Source organism: Cloeon dipterum, chromosome 4 (assembly GCF_949628265.1).
Source record: "Cloeon dipterum chromosome 4, ieCloDipt1.1, whole genome shotgun sequence".
Taxonomy (NCBI): Eukaryota; Metazoa; Arthropoda; class Insecta; order Ephemeroptera; family Baetidae; genus Cloeon; species Cloeon dipterum.
Genome location: NC_088789.1, coordinates 21,933,025 through 21,952,542, shown reverse-complemented (window position 1 = coordinate 21,952,542; position 19,518 = coordinate 21,933,025). Strand labels below are relative to the sequence as shown.

Sequence of the window (19,518 nt, the reverse complement as noted above, 5' to 3'; positions counted from 1 at the left end):
GTTTTTAAATTTATTGATGCAATTTAAGTACAAAATTTTTGAATTTTTACAAATCCTTTAAAACTTGTCAGGTTGGCGTGCTTGCACATTTCACTTCCCACAGCTGACGAGGAAAATAGTGTCAGAAACCAAAATAATGACAACTCGACAGTAGTACGGGTAGTACGTACTTGACCTGTAAATCAGGACAAAGGTAGAAGGTGGAACAAAAACCTTTCCCATCATCGAAATGCAGTTTTTCCTGCTGTTGCTCTAGCTTTGAACAAGAAATCTGACAAAGGTATACTAAATTATATAATTTTACTGCAAATAATATTTTTAAATTTAATTAAAAACTTCCGTGCCAAATCATTCTAAACCTTAAAAAGCCACTTTTTCCCTGTAAATTTAATTTTAAAATATCTATCAGACCTCTTTCTTCAACTCTTTTCTGAATATTCCTGTTCAGCATCATCCGCAAGATGTCCTGGTTCAAGGACATCACCAGCAAAGCAGAGTTCATGCTCGAGAAGCTGGACAAAAATGCAGCGGCCGCACTGAGCACTGATACAATTCAGAAAGCAGCTCCCAAAGCGGTCACCCTAGATATTCCACCTGATGAGGGACCAGATACCATCCCTGAAGAAGCTCTGTTAGCTACACCTTCTCAACAGTGTGTATTTATTTTGTAAAATAATCATGGAGATTTTAATCTTGTGACTTTTATGTATTCATCACAGAAATGGCATCTCCACGCCCAAGAAAAGTTCCACGCTGTCGCAGTTGAGGAGTTCAAAGAGCAGTTCTTCCTTGAAAGCGTTGAGGAAGAAAAAGGAGTCTCAAGAGGAAGACATGATGAAATATTTGAACAGCTCCTCCAGGTAATCATTTTAACAATAATTTGCAACAAAAAAAAACTGTCGAATTTTTAACTTCCTCATTTTCAGCACTGCTATAACCATTCCTGACACAGTTGATGGGGACCAATCAGCAGCAATCCGAACTGAAAACAACCTTTTGAAATCAGAGATTGAAAGCCTGAATTTAGAAGTGTCGAGGCTGTTGAAAAGGGTGAAGCAGCATGAAAATGGTTAGCCTCCACTTATAAATAATCAAGAATTAATCACTAATCATTTCTATTTAATCAGACCAAGCTGAGCTCATTTCACGGCAGGCAAAAATCACTGAACTGGATATGGCTCTTCAAACAACCAGAACGGAGGCGCAAAAATTAAGCAAGGACTTGACTGAGCTGCAGGCCCTGAAGTCCGAGTCCCACTTTGAGCTGTCCTCTGAGATCGAACGACTTTCGAAACTTTCCAAAGACCATGAAACCGCAACCATAGCTCTGTCCAAAGAAAACGCTCGTATGGCGATGGAACTGTCCTCAGCTCAGCAGGAGCTGGCCTCTTTAAGAGAAAATTTTGAAAAGTATAGGACCAGAGCGCAGAGCGTGCTGAGTGAGAAGGACTCGCTGATTGCAAGGCTCAAAGACCACCAGCCCACGGAACAAGAACTTAAACAAGATGACAATCTGGAAAATGAGGAAATCCAGCTACTCAGGTAAAGTGCGAGATTTAATTTTTTTGCTTCCAATTAATTCCTTTAAGAATCTAAAATATGGTTTTTTTTCATATTATATGGCTAAGCGAGATGTCTATTTAACTATGTTAAAATGAGGCTGAAATTCGAATTTTACCTGCAAGTGAATTTGCGGAAGAAAGACTAAACCTTTACAATTATTTTTAAAAATAATTATTAGACCAAGCCCTCAATTTTTATGCTCTTGTCTAGTTTCTTATTTCATTCCCGCGAATTTAAACTCTTCAAATTATTTTTATCCTAATATATTATCCTTTTAGGCAAGGAAATGAAGAAATGATAAACCAACTGAACGTAGTCAGGGACGAATTGACTTCTCGCGAGGAGGAGAAAACCCAGCTGGCCAGAGCTTTGAATGAGGTGCAAGCAACTTTGGACGTAACGCGGCAAACGCTCACCTCAGCTGAACACGAAATACTATTCTACAAGGAGGTGAATTCACTCGCGTTTCCCAAAATTAATAATATAATTATTAATTGATGATTTAGGAGCTGGAGCGGCAGCGTGGAGAGGTGGTCAGGATGAGTCGAGAGTGTGACAAGCTCAAAGCAGCTCAGGTTTCTAAAGCTCCAAGTAGGCCTGCTCCTCCGGAAGTCAATGCAAACTATGTGAGTGGGTTAAATATATAACTTGGCGCCTTACAGATCTGTTTTTCTATTAGATGGTTGATTTGGACAATAAAGTGAGAAGTTTGACTGCAACTTTGGTCAAGAAACAGCAGGCAGTGGAGATTTTGACCGCAGAAAGAAATGCTATGCGATTGCAACTGGAGAAGGCTGAGGTTAGTTTAATATTAAAACCAAGAGCAACGTTAGCAAATTAATGTCTTCCTGCAGTTACGACTTCGTGAGTCTGCTAATTTGTACAACCCTGGGATGATAGCTTGTGATATTAACACCACTGACGATGGTAAAAATAGGAAATATTTATTTAATCTTCCCAATTAAAAATATTTTTAGCCAAGGCAGGAATGATGTCTGGCTTTCTACGAGAGAGGCTGGTGGACTCAAACGTCAGCAGGAGATTTCGCAGAGCGTATTCTACATTCGATTCGGTTGCAGGATCTCTGATGAGGCGATATCCCACAGCAAAAATATGCTTCATCGCCTACTTGGTGAGAACTTTATTCGCTTGCTCGGAACCCAGCTCCATTAATTTTATTTTTAGCTCCTTCTTCACATCTGGGTTCTGGGAATTCTATTCACGTACACTCCAGACTCTTCCAACAAGCACAACACTCCAATGAAGTAATGAAAATTGTGATTTTGTTAAAAAAAATCCTACGTATTGCATTTCTAGATTGAAATCCGTAACTGGAAAATGATATTAGGTATGCTCTCATTATTTGATGTAAAAGCACCAGTATATATAGCTTTTGAAGCAATAAATCATATCAAGCAGCTCTCTTGTTTTATTTATAAAAAGTGTGTCAGCGACGCGGGGCAGGGGCCGCCGAATGGGTGCAATCGGCCCTGCCGGCGCGCCTTCCCCTTATCACGAGGTCGGAGCCTGTTCTTCTAGCCATGGCCGACTTTAAAGGGTGCAGGGTGGACAAGAAGGGAAAATGCCCGGTTACCATACCATACCAGTTTATTGTTGATAGCGGCGACAGTACAGCGTGGCTACCCAGAGGGACGAGCGGGGGAGCGAGAGAGTTACCCTCTTGCTCGCGTGCCGTCAGGAGAGCGAATGTGTGGGTGCGAGCAGGTCGTGTGCTCGCGAGAGGGAGGCTCTCACGTCGCCTTTATTGATACCTGAGTTTCTCCCTCCACTCTCCCCTGTGGGCGCCCGAAAGTTCACGTCAATACATATCGGTGCGCAACAATTATTAATGCGATCGTAATATCGTCAGGTAAAACCCTGACATCTCACCGGGGTTTAGTTTTTTCTTTTCTTTTTTTCTCTTTTTGAACCTTAATTCTAACATTTATTTCATTTCCCGTTCTTACATTGTCTCCGGACATGGAATTTTCGTTGTCATTTGGTACTGCTCTGTCAGGAAATCAGGAAAAAAAGATGCTTTAATACAATATTGCTTTCTTGCGTTTGTAAAATCTTGTTTTAGAAATAAACTCTATTAAAAAGGTTGTATGAAACAAATATTTCAAATGTTCGTGTATCAGAGGTTTATTGCAGTTATTTTCTTCATGGGTGGTAAGAATGGATTTATAACTCGTAATATTTTTATATATAAATCGAAAAATACTCGCACCAGCGCCAAGGTCAAGACGTGTCAAGCACTTCTGGTCAAGGCACCTTCCCCTCAGCACGCTTCAATTAATAACGGCGAGTAAAACCTGGTGGAGGGGCCAGTTTGCCAGACCAGTCTGAATAAAACCACACACATGTATGTAGTAGTTGTTATCAAGGCAGATATCACTTTTTAAACTGGTTCAAATTTGAGCTTACTATACAAATGGAATAATCAATTCACAAAAGTATAGCTCTTTCGCAGTTTCGTTTGAGCCAGGTTTTTCCTCAACTGCCATCGGCGTGATAACTCGACATACCTAAATTTGTGCGAGACCTGTCGGACAGGTAGAGCCTTTCAGTAGTCATTATATTGAGCTGATCTCTCAAATTGCTTGACTCGGGTCTGGGCCGTGCACTTGCTGCCATGATCGCCGGGTCCATTGCCGTCCAATCAGATTGCACGGCTGCAAGAGGACATGTCAGCTTAGAACAGCACTCTTAATACGAATGTTGCAAACTGACGTCTTTGCTGCATAGGCGCGGGTCTTTGGGCACCGTTGCTTGTGTAGCTGCTGCCTAGGTTGGGCAGCAATGCCTGCCAGTTGGCAAAACTAAAACCTGATGGAGCAGGGGGATTCGGTTCCTTGTCGATAACCCGACCAAATATAAAGGAAGCAGGCTGACTCATATCGTTAAATGCTGAAAAATTCAAATGTTCTTTTAAATGGAACAGGAACTGAACAAAAATATTGCTGTCAATAAAAATCAATTACTATTAAGCTAAATATCCGCAAGAGGAGAAAAAGTCTTGCATTTTCTTGCCACTAAATTTTATCACCGCTGAATTTTGCCCGTCAATTTCTACTAATTTCAGCAACAAGAGTTACAAGAAATGACTTATTGTGGATATTTGATCAAATAAATATAAAAAAGCTGTGATCAACAATATTTTAACATTTTTTTTGGAGGAATAGTTTTTGCAACCCTGACAAACCTCTAGGCTGCATAGCAGGCCGGTTGGACGGTGCAGCGAGCCCATTAAAACCCGGGGGAGGCGCGCGTCTGGCGTCAAACTCAAAAGGTAAATCGTGGTGTGAGGTGGGACGGTGCAGATCGCCCGAGCGAAAAAGCTGTTCTAAATTGTTGTTCGTTTGTTGTTGCATGATCGCCGTCATCGATCTGCTTTGTTGCAACTGATGTTGCTGCTGCTTTTGCTTCTCCGACTCGATCAATTCAGCCAAGCCTTTTTGCGTCTCGGCAAATGGATCAAATCCTAAATCGTCGTCGTCGTCGTCATCATCATCACCTTCGTCCAATGCACCTGGAGGACAACCTTTATAATTGGGGATTTTAATTTAGATATTTGAATAAGAAATGTTTTTCTTCAATAAATACTCAATTTTAATGCAATTATGTTGGATTTTTCTGACTGCATCAAATTCAAAATAGCATTAAAACTATTAAGTACTCTTATGATTCAATGTTTAGGTTTCAGGTGAAGCAATTAATTGAATTAGAGAAGTATTTCCTGATTTGAACCATGTTGATTTAAGCAATTCTTGAAGATTTACTGAAAATGGACTAAAATTTCAAATTCAATTTAAAAATATAGTTTGCTAAATTTCGCTTGTAAACCTTGTTTAATGAGTAAAATCAATCAAGTCATTTTAGTCTAGTAATAACTCAAATTTTTCATTACAATTTGTTCTGGATTTGAAATGTGAAAAGTACCATTGGGTAATTCAGTTGGCTCGAAACCAAAGGCCGCTTGCAAACTGATGCTTTCCAAATGATTTCCATCGATTGGGAAATGAGAGAATTCCGTGGGTGCGCTCTCAGGAATTGGCTGCGTTGCCTCTACTGCAGGAAAAATTAGTTAAGGACCAAAAACAGACTATATCAAACCTTTAAAATCTTCTTTCCCATTCGCATCATCAGATATTGAGGAAGTGCTCGAAGAAGTTGACAACGATTGCGGGATTAATTGCACATTGCCATTAATAGTTTCGATATCTTGACCCGTTGAGTTATTGTTTTGTGGGGGCGGGGACGGAGACAATTCTCTTCCGCTACTCGACTCCGGTACTTGCTTTTTACTTCCATGCTTTCCTCTAGAACGGCCTTTTCTTTTCCTGCGAGCCCTGGAGACAACATGATAGAAATTTGTAAGGTCATGGATGGAAAAATTTAGATTTATTTTTGTGTGATGCAAAAATAAATCAGTTTTCGAAACTGCAGCACTGGACAAAGTGAGCACCCATTATATTGTGACGTAATCGTCAACTGTTCAGGACACGCCACTTCTGTTGCCCTGACAGTTTAAACTATAGAGCACGGAAAACATACAAGTAGCCTGGCTATTAATTACTGAAGAAATGACACATTCCCAGCAAGGCCCCCAAAATTTAATATCGAGATGAGGCCAACTCACTTTGCCGGTTCCTCTGATTCTTTTTTCTTTGTTTCTTGGTTGGAAGCAATATTCTCCTCCGCCTCATCGTTGAACAATGGCCATGGCTCTTCTGTGCTATTATTTCCCCAAGCAGAGGCGGCCGGAGCGGTGGTTGTAGCCTTTGGAGTATTATCACTGATGCTAAAAAATTAATTTTCAGCAAAAGACAAAGATGTGTCTATTGTGGAACAACCTTTCTTTGACTTGATTGCTAGAACTATTGATTAAAAGCTGGTCGTAGAGTTTCTTTTCGTATTCTTGGTGTTTGCCCTGCTGCATGTCCTCTTTGGTGAAACTCGCTTCAGAATCACCTGCACAAACAGACAAATTAAGCCAATTCTTTGGTGCATTATCAAATAAAAATCTACCCAGATCGTGCAGATACATGCACTCGGCTCGAGGGCACTGTTGGTTTTTTAGAAAGTTGGAACAATACTTGGTAGTACCAAGCGATACCTTGAGCGATCGGCTGTCAACCAGAGTATTGTTGACGGCCGAGATAGCACGCAGTGCGTCCTCACTACGATAATACGTAACGTACGCACTCGCACTTGGGCCCTGCAATTCAAGCACAACTTTCAGCCTCCTGGCAGAGGTCAGAATCTGACTCGCTCTTTACCTGAGTCCCAGCATAGGAGGTACTCTGGTTTATCACCACTTTTTGAATACGCCCAAATTTGCCAAAGTACTCGTGCCGTTTGAGCACCTAAATCAGAGGTGACAATCTCAAATCTTGTTTGACAAGGCATTAATTGCGAGCGAGTACCTCTGTGTCAGTCAGTCTTGCAGGCAAACCAAGCACAAAGACCAAGTTTTTCTGCACAACTCTCACAGCCGCCAGATGTTGCCGAGACTCGATAACCTTCTGCTTTCTTTGCTGCTCTCGCATCCGCTTCTCGGACTTAAGTCGCTGCACCTCCGTCGAGGTCAGCGGCCGAAAATTGGCTGGGTCCTCAGAGTAGGCCCGCCGACACGCCGGACAAAGTCCGTTCTCGTCTGTCCGGATGCGGTGCCAGCAGAACCGACAAATCTGTGCCACATAGACATTTATTTAGCTCAGTTCCGCTCGCTAAATTATTTATAATATTCTGAGCTATAAATTTGTGCTAAACGTTGTCAAATAACGTCCTGCGCAGATTTGCATTTTTTGAATGCTGTACCTGGTAACCACATGTACAGGGGTGGAAGTTGATGTCGTCAATCTCCAGCGGCTCCATGCACAATGGGCACTCTAGCTGCTCTTCTCCGCTCTGATTAAGCACAGACATTGTTTTCGCTGTAAAAAAAATCAAGTAAATATTTTAAGGCAGTGCATGAGAATATAACAAAATTTGAAATTGTGGGGATTAACGTGTATTTGACACCATTCAAGTGCCGTTTTAAGAGTTTTTCCCACCATTGAAGACAATGCAATCTAGGTTAGAAGCCCAGGATGCTAATAAATGGTAAAAAGCGCATTATTAGCAAGTAAACATCCCTAAATTCAATAATCAAAGTAGATATATTTCAAAGGGTTTAGTAAAGAGATATTGTCAGAAAGGGCCCGGGAACCTCGTATTGAAGGTTCAAGTACAGCTAACGGGAGACCGTGGCCTTGTTTGTGATGTCACCAAGAGAGGCCTTTGAGCTCACTTTTACCCGCTTTTTGCTTACTTTTCGCTGATGCAACGTTCTTGTAAAGAGAATTTGGCTGCTGGAAAGCGAGTCGGCGGTGGAAGAAGCGAGAAATTGGCTCAACTTGTGGGTGGAAAAGGCTGGAAGGGACGATTTCATAAACATCAATCGTGTTTACAAGGTTTTCCCGCAAAACAGCTAGCTGTACTACAGTGTTGCCACCAACACAGAAGGTTACAAAATATCTCCATTGATTTTTTTTATTGATTTAATATAGTTTGATACAGTATTAATTCGTGATTTATCCGATGAAAAGATTATGATAATTTTTCTTACTCGTAATGGGTCAACATCTTGCTCAATTAATTATTTATTTTAATTTCTTATTGGTGACATTGGTGAGCTCCACATGAAAGCGTTGGCAACTTTGATTTTCAGCTGATTCACCAAAAAAGTATTTTTTATGTCAAGAAGTGTCACAGGGAATTTCCTCTAGAATCTGCCCGGTTGCTCGCTTGTTCTTTAAATATTGCTCATGAACAGAAGAAGCTCAATACCATGAACGCTGAGCAGGTGCGCAAAGTATTCAAAATATTCGCGCACCTTACAGACTGGTCGGCGCCTGGGTGTTTTTTGGCTTAAATGTTTCTCTAAAGTCTCAAAATAAATCTGTTTACTTCAGCCGCGCCTTAGAACAGAAGATTTGATTTCCTTTAACGTAAAAGATTATGAATACTATTTTATCAGCGTTTCACGGATTGCTGATTGCTGAAAATACATAGGTATTTTCCAAACAGGATTGAAAATCAATTTAAGCTTCGGATTTAGGAGTTAAAAATTAAGAATAGATACATAGATAAAATATTTGCATGCTCCAAACATTTATTTAATTTAAACATGCCTTTCGTTTTAAGCATACACCTTGACTTCGCAGCATAGTAAAATAAATATTCTTTATCACGCAGGCTTAAACTGTGGGGACAACCATTATCTCAAGAGAAACAATAAAAGGAGAGGAGAGCTGATTTCCTTATCGCAATAATGGGGGAGGAATGCGAGTTGCGGCACTTGATGCTCTCAACCGAGGCTGACGAAGAAGACTCTCCAGACAGAGAAGAGCAGCCGTCGCCTCCACCAGTGGTTCCGCCAGCCAGAATGAAAAGCAAGTCGTCCAACAACAGCTCTGCTAAAGTAAATTATTTCACGGAGCTCTACACTTTAAATCAAATTTACAATTTCATCGATTTTTTATTAACGTCTTTTATTTTATTAAGGAAGGGCCGTCGAGGGAAAGTAGGAGTCAAACACCGTTGACAACAAAAGTGGTTTACGTCAATGAGAAGACTGACAGCAGAGAGAGAAATCTTGACGCAAGACAGGGCTCGGTCAAATCTGTCGCCAGAATGCACAAGCCAAGAAAGGGTAGAGGGGTTTAATTTTTGTTCAGTTTGTGATGCACAAATTTGTGTGCGATATAATTTCACTCTTTCTAATAATTTTGTTCTGTGGCATGCAAAATTAAGAAAGTTTGGGTAAGGTTTCAGTTCAGGACACTTTAGTATTCAACAATTTTTGTTGCTGCTTAAAGTTTTAGTCGCTAACCCTCATATTTATTTGCGTTTTCACATTTAAATAACCTCACAAGTAGAAATATACATATTTTTAATTTCGTTTTGTTTTAATTCATACTAATTTCGTTTTTTGTGTTTTAGTTGTACTTTAGTTGGCCTCTGTTTTCTTTTGTTTGCTTATTTAGTTGGTAATGTGGTGAGACCTCTGCAGCACCACTCTTTTCTCTCAGATGTTGCGGACGTGAGAGGTATGGAAAAGGCTCTGCTGAAACTTTTGGAAGACTTTCACTCGGGACAATTGAGAGCGTTTGGTATTATTTCCCTTTTGTCGGATTCTTTGATTACATTTTAATAAATTCTTTAGGCCAGGACTGCAGCATGGAGCAGATGGAGGAGATCCGAGAGCAGCAAGAGCGTCTGGCCAGAATGCATTTTGACCTTGGGGCTCAGCAAGAGCTGTACGCCCCCTTGAGCGACGAAGGCCTCAGGGCCGGACAAGAGAACCTAGACCGATTAATGGGAGCGCTTGAACAACTCAGTTTGTCTATTGAACGGCTCCATTTGAATGAGCAGGACGGTCTAGTTTTCACAGATTAGTCACATAAAAAATCACAATCTTGTTTTTAGTTAAGGAGTCTTGCTCTCTTTTTAATATATTCCTGTGTTTAATAAATTTTGTATGATTTTGTGAAATAAAGTTCCTTATTCAGAATAAAAATTTGAGTTTATTTTACAAAAATTGCGTCCGCATTAGCGACGATAGGCCTGGGCCTTTCACTGAACAAAAGTTTTTGCACAACCATACCTTGAACCTCGTACTCGGTGACCTCAAACTCATCTTCTTTCTGCTTCTTCTTGAGAATTGCAAGTGGTTTTTCCAATTTTGCCACTCTGCCAGTCAATACATGATGGCCAATAATCAGCATAGGTTCGCCCTGATCATGATATGTATAAACGTTACTTTTTAGATGTAATAGCTTTAAAAAAATAGTAAACGGACCTCTAAATTGTAATGCAGATCACCAATTATCTTTCCATGAAAAGGGGCTGCTTTTTCGTTACTTTGCAGATCTCCTTGAAGTTCTATCATTGACCAGATAGGAATTTTAAGATTTTTATGGCTGAAAATCGTAAACATAAATCAATATGAGGAAAATTCAGGAAAACCTTTCAACACGCCATACATGTTATGCGATAGTAAAAAAGCTGGAGTTTTAAGCAAAGTTTTATACTCACGGATTGATAATTATTTGCATCCTGAACTGAAAGATGACAGGCTATTCTCTAATTTAATCCCATTAATTCTTTTAGAGAATGCGCCTACCTCCCTCAAATTAAACAAAACTGAAAAACTGCTTGCTGGACCTGAAAAGTCCTTTGTTTCCGCTGAATCCTTCTTATCCGTCTTGGACGTCACGATTTTTGCCGCGAGAGTTGTAAGAGACAGTTGTGCCAACCAAATGCGAACAACAAAAAATCACCGGTTAAAAATTTGTGAGAGTTGAGGTTTTTAGTTTGATTTTATCAATTGCAGTCATAATTTTACTTTTTTAGCATTCATTTCATTTCATGAAAGATTTGCCTTTGAAATTACTATCTTTTAGGAGGCTGAGCAGGCTGCAAAATTATTAAAGTGTTGGATGCATTGCTTCAGTCCTACCGCAGCAGCTGATGTTGCATGTGTTTGTTTATTTATTTCTCTGGCTGATCAAATTGTAAATAAGTTGTGAGGACAAAAACGGAAATTCAGGAATCAGGGTTTCTTTTCTCATCAAAACGTAAAGATCACAAATAAATTTTTTAAACAGAACGAAACTCACTATTAACATCTCACGCGATGGCCGCTAATAAAGCAAACGAATCGCTGGAATTAGCTCTAGGTATCTATTTATGTTATGAGTTTTTGTTTTTTATTTTTTCCTATCCCTACAATGTATTCCTCAACTGTAAATTAAGTTCAATAATTAACTTCATCGTACATAACTTTTTTTCAGAGAAATTCTCCAAAAATATAAGAGAAGTAGGATCCCAAGCGATTTGGAGTTTGTCGTCTTGCAAACCAGGTAATTTTAGCCAAATTTTCTTTATGTCGGACATATTGACGAGTCAAACATTGAATATCAGGCTTTGGAGTGGACCAACTACGAGATGACTGCGTTGACACGTATTGGCAGTCAGATGGGCAGCTACCACACTTGGTCAACGTGCAATTCAGGAAGAAGACCACTGTTCAAGACATCTGCATCTACACTGATTACAAATTGGATGAGAGCTACACTCCAAGCCGAATCTCAATCAGGGCTGGAACACATTTCAACGATCTGCAAGTAAGATGAATTGCACCCTGCCCCCTGCCTTAACAATTAAATTAAAATATTTTTCTTTCAGGAAATTGAAGTAGTCGAACTGAACGAACCAAGTGGCTGGATTGTCATTCCGATTAAAGACATTCACGACAACCCTCTGCGGACATTTATGGTTCAAATAGCGGTAATAACAAACCATCAGAATGGACGGGATACTCACATGCGGCAGATAAAAATCCACTCACCAGCAGAGAAAAGGGCAATCACCCTAGATCTTGGCCACCTGAGCACCGTTGACTGTCGGCAGTACAGCTACCTCAGATAGGGTGTGAATTTTGGCCTTGATTTTAAGAATGAATGGGTTTGATTGTGAGTATGTTAAAGCCTGTGATTCAAATTGTTGCGTTTGCTGCTGAAGAGTGTAAAGCTAGGGTAACTGGTCTGAAAATAAAGTATGATTAATATTTAATGGTTGGCTTTGATTCACCAGAAAAAACAACGCTAAATTATATTCTGGGATTAATCATTTATTATCATGCTCAGATAGAATATGAATATGTATAATAATAGACCGTAGGTTATAATAATCTCAATACGTTGCATTAACAATTACTATTTTGTGTTTTGATCTACACTAAATTTTCACCATTAAAGCTGAACGTTGCGATAACTTTAGCAGTCTTTGTCAAGAATGAGAGTTTTTAAAATTACAACATTGATCACATATATAATATATGACGACTTGCCATAGACACGAATGATTTGAACCTAGTTAGTCGCATTCAGGCTTGTTTGGATTTCCTCCAGCGTCTTGCCTTTGGTCTCAGGCACAAAGAGGAGCACGAAGAGCACTCCAACGGCGGTGAGCCCGGCGAACATCCAGAAAGTTTGACCCTCGCCAATGGCAGATACGATTGGCCTGAACAGGGAGGTGACGGCGAATGCGAGCCACCAGGTGGCGGCCGACGCGACTGAGCCAGCAACGCCCTTGACCTCGGGGGCAAACAGCTCGCCGACCATGATCCACGGCACAGGTCCAAAGCCAAGCGAGAAAACCAGGAAGTAGAGGCAGACGGCGAGAACAGGCAGCATGCCGAGAGAGCTCAGGTCCTGGCCGCGGTCCTTCAGGAAGAAGAAGGCGCCCAGGGTGGTGTTGCACGCGGCCATCACGGTGGCTGACAACAGCAGCAGCGGCCGCCGGCCCGCCTTGTCCACAACCAGGAAGGAGAGGAATGTGGCGCCAACCTGGACGGCTCCGACGATGGCCGCTGCAGTAGCACCCTGCACTGACCCGCCAGCCGCAGCGAAGATTTGCTCCGTGAAGAAGATCACAGCGTTGATACCAGAGAACTGCTGGAACGCCATCAAGCCTGGAATTTTGGGAGTTTTTAGAGGATTTAAGAAAAATACTAGGCGGAGATCAACTCACCAACGCAAATCATAGTTGCCTTCTGTAGGAAAATGGTTTTCACCGACACAGATCTCTCTGGAAATAAAGTTTGAGCATTAGAATCTTAATTTCCGCGATTTACAGATTTCCTATAACGATGAGATGATAAAAATTTTGAATTTGTGTTATTCCTATTTAAAAAATAAAATTTAGTTTATTTAGTTTTTACTTTATTTAGGTTTTTACTTAGACTGTAAAAAATAGATAAATTTTTCATTTAAAATATTGAAACCTGCGTTCCAGAGAATTTTTCTCATATAACGGTTTCAAGTCAAGAATATTTTAATCAAAATTTTATTAACAAATTGAGCAATAGTCGTAAAAAGTCATACATAAAATGTGTTGAAAAATTATTGAATCCCTTTTTATCTTAAAAAATAGCAATACTTTGCTTAACACTATCATTTGTAAAATTTATATTTATATTAATAGAACGCCAGTTGGATCTGATACTTGTTGAAAAAAGTAAAATACAAACATAATATTATGATATAACTTTCAAACAAGGAGGACAAGTTTGATTATTTAATCAGTAGACAGGAAGTTAACTCAAAAAATATTTTAATTAAAATAAACCGTTTATTTTTTATTTAACTTAGCAGGTCATGAGAAGAGAAAACAATTTTATTCTTTTGAGAACATGAGTGTTAAAACCGTTTACTAAATTTTAATATTCTATTTCTATAAATTACGGGAAAATCACAATATTTGAGATTGAATTTAAATGCAGTTTACTTCAAAGTAGATTATCTGGATAATCATAGTAACTTAAATTTAGGCCAGAAAGAGGAAAAATAGTTAATTTGAATTGATTTCTGGGATATTTGGTTGGATTTGAGTAAATTAGATATGCTTTTAACAGTAATTTGAAATTTTTTGTTACCTTCAGAGACTTGTCTTGACATTTCGTTCAGTTCCGTTCTCAAGTCGCACTTGTTACCCCACAGCCACTGAAGCGAGTCATGAGCCGCATTCGTACGGCCCTTTCGAAGAAGGAACGAAGGAGACTCAGGAGAAAAAATGAGCACTGCTACTGCCGTCACAACTGGTAAAATCGCCGATATCACAGTGAGCCAAAACACAGACACCTGGAAGACATAAAAATTCACTTAAGCTCAGCAGATAACATTGTCAATAAGGAATTGTTTTTTCCTTATTTACAGGCACTAATTACCAGTATCATGGAACGGAAAAACAATGTTTTGTAAATTATTTACTTTTGATAATCTCTTTGAAGAAAAATCTTACAATTAGTCCACCGCGCCCTTAAAATTTTTGCTTTTTAAATTCTGATATTCGTTTTATTCGTATTACTTGTATTAACAAATCACTCACAAGTGGTCCAATGACGTAAGCCATCTCAACGCCCATCACAACCTGCAGCTGGAAGAGCGCTCCCAGGGCTCCTCGCAGTGACGGATGGGCCACCTCAGACACGTAGACAGGCGCGGCCACGCTGAAGGCGCCGCCAGAAGCGCCGCAGATGATTCGCCCGCTGTAGAGCATGGCAGGGTTTTTGGCAAAGGCGACCAGCAGCCAGCCGATGCAGAGAGGCACGCACAAGAAGATCATGCAGGCTTTGCGGCCAAGCCGGTCGACCAGCTGTCCGGCAATCGGCGCCATCACAGCTGCGCCGAATCCAGCCAGGGATCCGACCCAACCCAGTTGGTCGTCTGAAATCTGAGGAGATGCCGATTTTAGTGCAATTCATTTATTTATCTTAACTGCGTCTCAACTGGAAAGCCAAGGGCTCCTTGCTTCAGTCTTTCTCCAACCGGAGAGGTCCAGGCCAGCACGGATCCCAAGCAAAACGCTCCACAGGTGGCGGAGAGGACGGCCAGGAATTGAGATATTTTCCGTACATCCTGAGCCACTGGCGCCTGGGAATGGTCATCTGATAGCAGGGGCGTATTCAAGTCGTCATCCACTCCTGCTTCACCGCCACGAAGCTGCATTGAGAAAGAAATTAATGATTTAATAGATCTATGAAAATAAACCGGAAGTATGCCATGACATAAAAAGAAAACGTTTGGCACGCAATTCACAAGCTGGGTTCCTTATCATAATTATGGTTTTCAGATATGAAGTGTAGCACAAATACATACAAGGAATTCAATCCAAAAATGCGAACAAAAATTTCCAGATACAAAAATAAAAATTTAGACTATCTCACCTGGCCGTGTTGGGCTTCAGAGTCCATCATTGAAATTCAAGATCTATAAGACAAAAAAAATCTTTGAATAAATATATGCATACAGGTAAAAAATCCCAAAATTAAAAAAAAAGGTGGGTGGCTTTCCATGTCCAAATAATTGTTATCTTTTTTGGAACGAATTTTATAAAATTAAAATGAATTCGAAATAGTGAATAGGAAAATTGGTAAAGAAATGTATTCAGCTTAACACAAACTATGAATGATGAATACCAAATTTCTACCACAGCGATATTATTTTTAAACGTACGTAAAATATTCTCTTTGCAGTCACGTGAAGTTGTTTCAAAAAGCTCAACGCCACCGAGCAAACAGTATGATGTACACAGTGTCAGTGATTCATCTGCGTTTCAGCAGAGCAGTGTACGCTGGTTGGTTTCAAAATTAAAAGTGATAATGATATTCTGCTGGCACCGCTGCGGAGTGAGGAGCGAATGAAAAGAACAAAGAACACCACATGACCACGCCCACTTTTAAGTTTCTTTTTAAAATACCGGTATGCAATAAAAAACCGGAAAAAAGTTAAATTTTAATTAAAAACGCAATGAAAAAAGAATTTGACGGTAAAAATTATTTTTTATTCAACGCATGATGGTATTTTTTTCAGAAAGCTTGAGGAGCTGTGCATACGTGTTTGTTTTCCTTATTTTGGGAACCGGTTCATTTAGCGATAAATAAACGTACAAATGTAAACAAACTGAACACGTCGAAGACACGGAGGAGCCAGACTGCCAGACCAGGAGGAGCTCAACCACTTCCCACTTCGGCACTATGAAAAAGGAGCAAGGAGGGCAATCGCGTAAAATCTCTTCTCCATCATCAGCCTGAGACAGATTGTAAATTGCCTATCTGTTAAAGGCCCACGCGAGTTTTAGATGCCAGGCGTACTAGACGTGCTTGTGCCACGGTGGTACGTATGAAGCGTTTATACATATATGTAATTATATTAGGGACGAATGATTATCCGGCGATTAGTGAGGCTGTGTGTAGTTTAGTTTGACAGCCGCAACCGCAAGAGGATAAAAGACCGGAGTGAATGTTATAGAGAGCCGCTGTGAATTAACCATATCGAAAGTTATCAATATTTTTGCAGATTTTTGCTTCATTTTTTAGATTCGACTAAATTACTGTGTTACGTCTAATTTAAAACGCCAAAAACGCTCCATTCTTTCATAGTCCATGGTGCATTATGGTTAGTTAAAAAATTAGCGTATGCCGGCTGACCTCGCGCATTAGCTCCCTATTTTAGCTTTTAAGGCAAGGTCCGCTGGGAAAGGATGTGAGTCAGATATTTTAGCCCCACCTGCACGCTCGCCAGTTTTTGTTATCTCCTCTATATCGTAAGATCATATTTTCGTGTACCCTCCTCTCACCAGATCAAAATGAAATGAAGTACTTTTTAATTTTTTTTTTACATCAGGAGATCTGTTAAAAAATTAGTTCTAGCTAATTTTTTGATCATATATACGTTAAATGGTTATTTTTTTATCAGAGTTATGACTTCTTCGTTGAAGAAAATGTTGACAATTTTAAAAATACTATTATTTCTGAATTTGAATATGTGCCAGTGAATTTATCCCAACAGATGCTAACATAACTCGGGAAATTCGACCTTGTTTCTATTGTGTTTGCTATGTTAACTCTAAAATATTTTAATACATTCCCAAAATATCTCACGAAGCAGTTCCTACAATTTTTATTTTATATAAATTGACGTTGAATGTATCGCTGGTATATAAAAAATACAACTAAATGATTATTACCAACAGCTGCTCGTGATAAGATGAGATAAGTCATATTTGGCAAAATGTCGACCCGGAGCGAAGAGACTGTGTTTGCCTCTGGCAAACTGATTTTTCCAAACCCAAAAGAAGATAAGCTGGATACACTAGAATTCCTTGATGCAGCCAAGGGCGTCGTCACCCTTGTTGGTAATTTCATAATCTTTTCTCAAAATATAATTCTCGACATTAATTTTAAATGATGAATAAAATAATAATTGTTCAATTAAATTTTGTTTAGAACTTTTCGGCACACTTTTTGCAGTCGTGAAATCTGACATGAATGGAAACATTCAGGTTTGTTGAATTTCAAATGCACCTGCATTAAATTAATTATCAATTATCTGTGCGCCCAACAGAAACTGACGAAACAATATCAGAAAAACCCCGCCAGCCACTCGACTCTCCATGACATGATAATCGCTGAAAAGCAGCAGGGTGGAGTTTACGCCACAGATGCACTCCTTTGGCTCAAAAGGTAATGCCTTTATAGGCGCTTAGAAAAAGAAAACACTGATATTCCTCAATTCCTCATTGAAATTGGTTGACTTTTAATTTGTGCTTACTGGTTTCGGCTGTTAACTCGTCAACCGCCGCCCTAATTTCATGAAATAAAATTAAAAATTCATTCAACAGTCAAATTTGGACAAAATGCAATACAAAAAAAATAAAATCTTTTGGCGGGTACAGGTGGGTTAGAGTTAAAACGTGAGATTAATATTTCTGAAAATTGCTGAAAAGGTTAAAAAAAATTCGTATTCTCGGGGTTGCAAAATAATTTAAAAAAAAATCAGTGCCGTGTTAAATAACCTTTTTTCCCAATTTTAACCAGTTTCTTGCAGGCCATATTTGCACCTCAGTGTTCAATAATTTTCTTATTTACATGACCTTGACTCTGAAAAATTTTTAGAGAGGAAATTAAGGAAAAATTGAGGTAGCAAATTTAATAGCAATTTATAAAGAAACATATTCACAGTAGAGGACATTTGACCACTTCCGACCGCAAATTTTATATTTCCAAATGGGAAAAATGGAATAAATTCATTTCTTTTGTAAGAAATTGGTATAAATTGAGTAGTTAAAACCGTTTAAAACCAGCGGTGAAAATACCCGGTTGGTAAGCAAATGCAACCCTGCCTATTCTAAATTTAATATTCCATAATATTGTGTCTTCAATTATCTGTCTTAAATATTCCACGAAATAAAATCTAAAATTGACTGCTGAAACCAGAAGCGTAAAAAAGACGACTTTAAATGAGGATTTCCCGGTGTTTTCTCCTTTTATGAATGAATCTTCAAGTGCTTCCTTCAATACCTAGATGCAGGATAATAAATGTTTCATAAATATTAAAAAAAAACTTTCAGAGCTTTGCATTTCTTCCAAGTGTTTCTGGAAGGCATCCTTACAGACTCGCAGAATGGGAAAGTGGAAGAAGACGTGTCCTCGCATTTGAGTAATGCTTACAAGATCACGCTGGAGAGATTCCACAATTTCCTTGTCAAAAAGACATTCAACGTAAGTGCTAAAAGTAAATAATTTCAACAGCATTTATATATTTTTTCGTGCAGTTTCTGTGCGGTCGGTGTCCCCACAGAAGCAAGTTGGTGCTGACCATGTCTCTAGGCGTCGAGGGCCGCGAGGAGGCGGTCATCCAGGGACTGGACCCTGTTGTCAGCAGCTTGAAGCGCACCATTGAAGTGATCGACAAGCTCTATGTGGATAATGGCCTCGATCTTGAGGCTGGTGCTTGACCTTCCCCACCGAGTCAGCTTTTTTAACTGATTAATTCTTGTTGTGTCATTTACACATTTAATACTTTTGATTCTAACCGTGTTATTGGGACCCAAATTATTTAATAATTGTCGGTGCGTTGATCATTTATCATTTTAGCGAAATTTTAAGATTTTGATTGCTTTGATTAATTTTAATTAGGAACGTAGTTTAAGATTTGAGCTCAAAAAGCATGAAAAGCCATGGAAAATCAGCCTACGCAATCAGGGTATATTTTTGTAGAGGAATGTGGTGCAAACCTGTGTCAAATTTTTAGTTGGAACCTCCGCGACATTGCGCAGAATGTGATTTAGCTAATGGGCCTTACGGGAGTGCCTCCAGCTTCAGTGTTTTTCCACGAATCCAATTATATAGTATCAGGCTGTTAATTTATAGTAGATTGTATTACAAAATCAAAACTGCGTTAGTGTGTTTCACTCAGCATTGTGATGTTTCATTGATTTGTAATGATCACCAATGAAGGTTGTTAACATGTTAAAAGTCTAAGAATTCATGTGTATTTAAGTGAATTATTAAAGCAAATATTTACAAAAACGCCATTTCAACAAAACTAAAATGTTTATTTT

At 39.4% G+C, this 19,518-nt stretch overlaps 7 protein-coding genes across 10 annotated transcripts; 4 read left to right on the top strand and 3 right to left on the bottom strand.

The window, feature by feature from the left end:
* Positions 1–123: 123 nt before the first annotated feature.
* Golgin84 (Golgin-84) lies at positions 124–2,981 on the top strand. Its single transcript, XM_065487499.1, has 11 exons — positions 124–280; positions 449–652; positions 720–860; positions 927–1,069; positions 1,128–1,542; positions 1,842–2,013; positions 2,070–2,189; positions 2,243–2,362; positions 2,418–2,490; positions 2,541–2,695; positions 2,749–2,981. The coding sequence occupies exons 2-11, from the start codon at positions 462–464 to the stop codon at positions 2,830–2,832; spliced, it is 1,614 nt and encodes a 537-aa protein (XP_065343571.1). The 5' UTR covers positions 124–280; positions 449–461; the 3' UTR covers positions 2,833–2,981.
* Positions 2,982–3,690: 709 nt separating this feature from the next.
* LOC135941778 (CCR4-NOT transcription complex subunit 4-like) lies at positions 3,691–8,052 on the bottom strand. Of its 2 annotated transcripts, none has more exons than XM_065487495.1 (13): positions 7,880–8,052; positions 7,387–7,502; positions 6,993–7,256; positions 6,846–6,932; positions 6,595–6,784; positions 6,420–6,537; positions 6,206–6,367; positions 5,680–5,915; positions 5,506–5,634; positions 4,769–5,107; positions 4,297–4,473; positions 4,092–4,238; positions 3,691–3,908 (listed from the first exon to the last, which is right to left on the bottom strand). In XM_065487495.1, the coding sequence occupies exons 2-13, from the start codon at positions 7,492–7,494 to the stop codon at positions 3,859–3,861; spliced, it is 2,007 nt and encodes a 668-aa protein (XP_065343567.1). In that variant the 5' UTR covers positions 7,495–7,502; positions 7,880–8,052; the 3' UTR covers positions 3,691–3,858. The 2 variants fall into 2 exon arrangements, with proteins under 2 accessions (XP_065343567.1, XP_065343568.1); XM_065487496.1 differs by having other exon boundaries at positions 4,769–5,095.
* Positions 8,053–8,256: 204 nt separating this feature from the next.
* Positions 8,257–10,129, top strand: LOC135942071 (coiled-coil domain-containing protein 28A). 3 transcript variants are annotated; one of them, XM_065487989.1, is made up of 5 exons: positions 8,257–8,413; positions 8,806–9,031; positions 9,115–9,262; positions 9,642–9,722; positions 9,776–10,129. In XM_065487989.1, the coding sequence occupies exons 2-5, from the start codon at positions 8,882–8,884 to the stop codon at positions 10,006–10,008; spliced, it is 612 nt and encodes a 203-aa protein (XP_065344061.1). In that variant the 5' UTR covers positions 8,257–8,413; positions 8,806–8,881; the 3' UTR covers positions 10,009–10,129. The 3 variants fall into 3 exon arrangements, with proteins under 3 accessions (XP_065344061.1, XP_065344062.1, XP_065344060.1); XM_065487988.1 differs by having other exon boundaries at positions 8,258–8,413; positions 9,597–9,722; XM_065487990.1 differs by lacking the exon at positions 9,642–9,722.
* Positions 10,114–10,861, bottom strand: LOC135942074 (chromosome transmission fidelity protein 8 homolog). Its single transcript, XM_065487994.1, has 3 exons — positions 10,648–10,861; positions 10,412–10,532; positions 10,114–10,346 (listed from the first exon to the last, which is right to left on the bottom strand). Exons 1-3 carry the CDS (start codon positions 10,665–10,667, stop codon positions 10,137–10,139), a joined length of 351 nt encoding a protein of 116 aa, XP_065344066.1. The 5' UTR covers positions 10,668–10,861; the 3' UTR covers positions 10,114–10,136.
* Positions 10,862–11,101: 240 nt separating this feature from the next.
* Positions 11,102–12,186, top strand: APC10 (anaphase-promoting complex subunit 10). Its single transcript, XM_065487992.1, has 4 exons — positions 11,102–11,291; positions 11,406–11,474; positions 11,536–11,738; positions 11,800–12,186. Exons 1-4 carry the CDS (start codon positions 11,249–11,251, stop codon positions 12,040–12,042), a joined length of 558 nt encoding a protein of 185 aa, XP_065344064.1. The 5' UTR covers positions 11,102–11,248; the 3' UTR covers positions 12,043–12,186.
* A 40-nt stretch (positions 12,187–12,226) lies between these two features.
* On the bottom strand, positions 12,227–15,822 carry LOC135942070 (facilitated trehalose transporter Tret1-like). Its single transcript, XM_065487987.1, has 7 exons — positions 15,630–15,822; positions 15,341–15,383; positions 14,904–15,116; positions 14,503–14,847; positions 14,051–14,255; positions 13,147–13,203; positions 12,227–13,087 (listed from the first exon to the last, which is right to left on the bottom strand). Exons 2-7 carry the CDS (start codon positions 15,368–15,370, stop codon positions 12,486–12,488), a joined length of 1,452 nt encoding a protein of 483 aa, XP_065344059.1. The 5' UTR covers positions 15,371–15,383; positions 15,630–15,822; the 3' UTR covers positions 12,227–12,485.
* A 270-nt stretch (positions 15,823–16,092) lies between these two features.
* Positions 16,093–19,508, top strand: LOC135942072 (glycolipid transfer protein A). Its single transcript, XM_065487991.1, has 6 exons — positions 16,093–16,289; positions 17,149–17,310; positions 17,402–17,457; positions 17,520–17,638; positions 18,526–18,676; positions 18,730–19,508. Exons 2-6 carry the CDS (start codon positions 17,187–17,189, stop codon positions 18,910–18,912), a joined length of 633 nt encoding a protein of 210 aa, XP_065344063.1. The 5' UTR covers positions 16,093–16,289; positions 17,149–17,186; the 3' UTR covers positions 18,913–19,508.
* Positions 19,509–19,518: the final 10 nt, after the last annotated feature.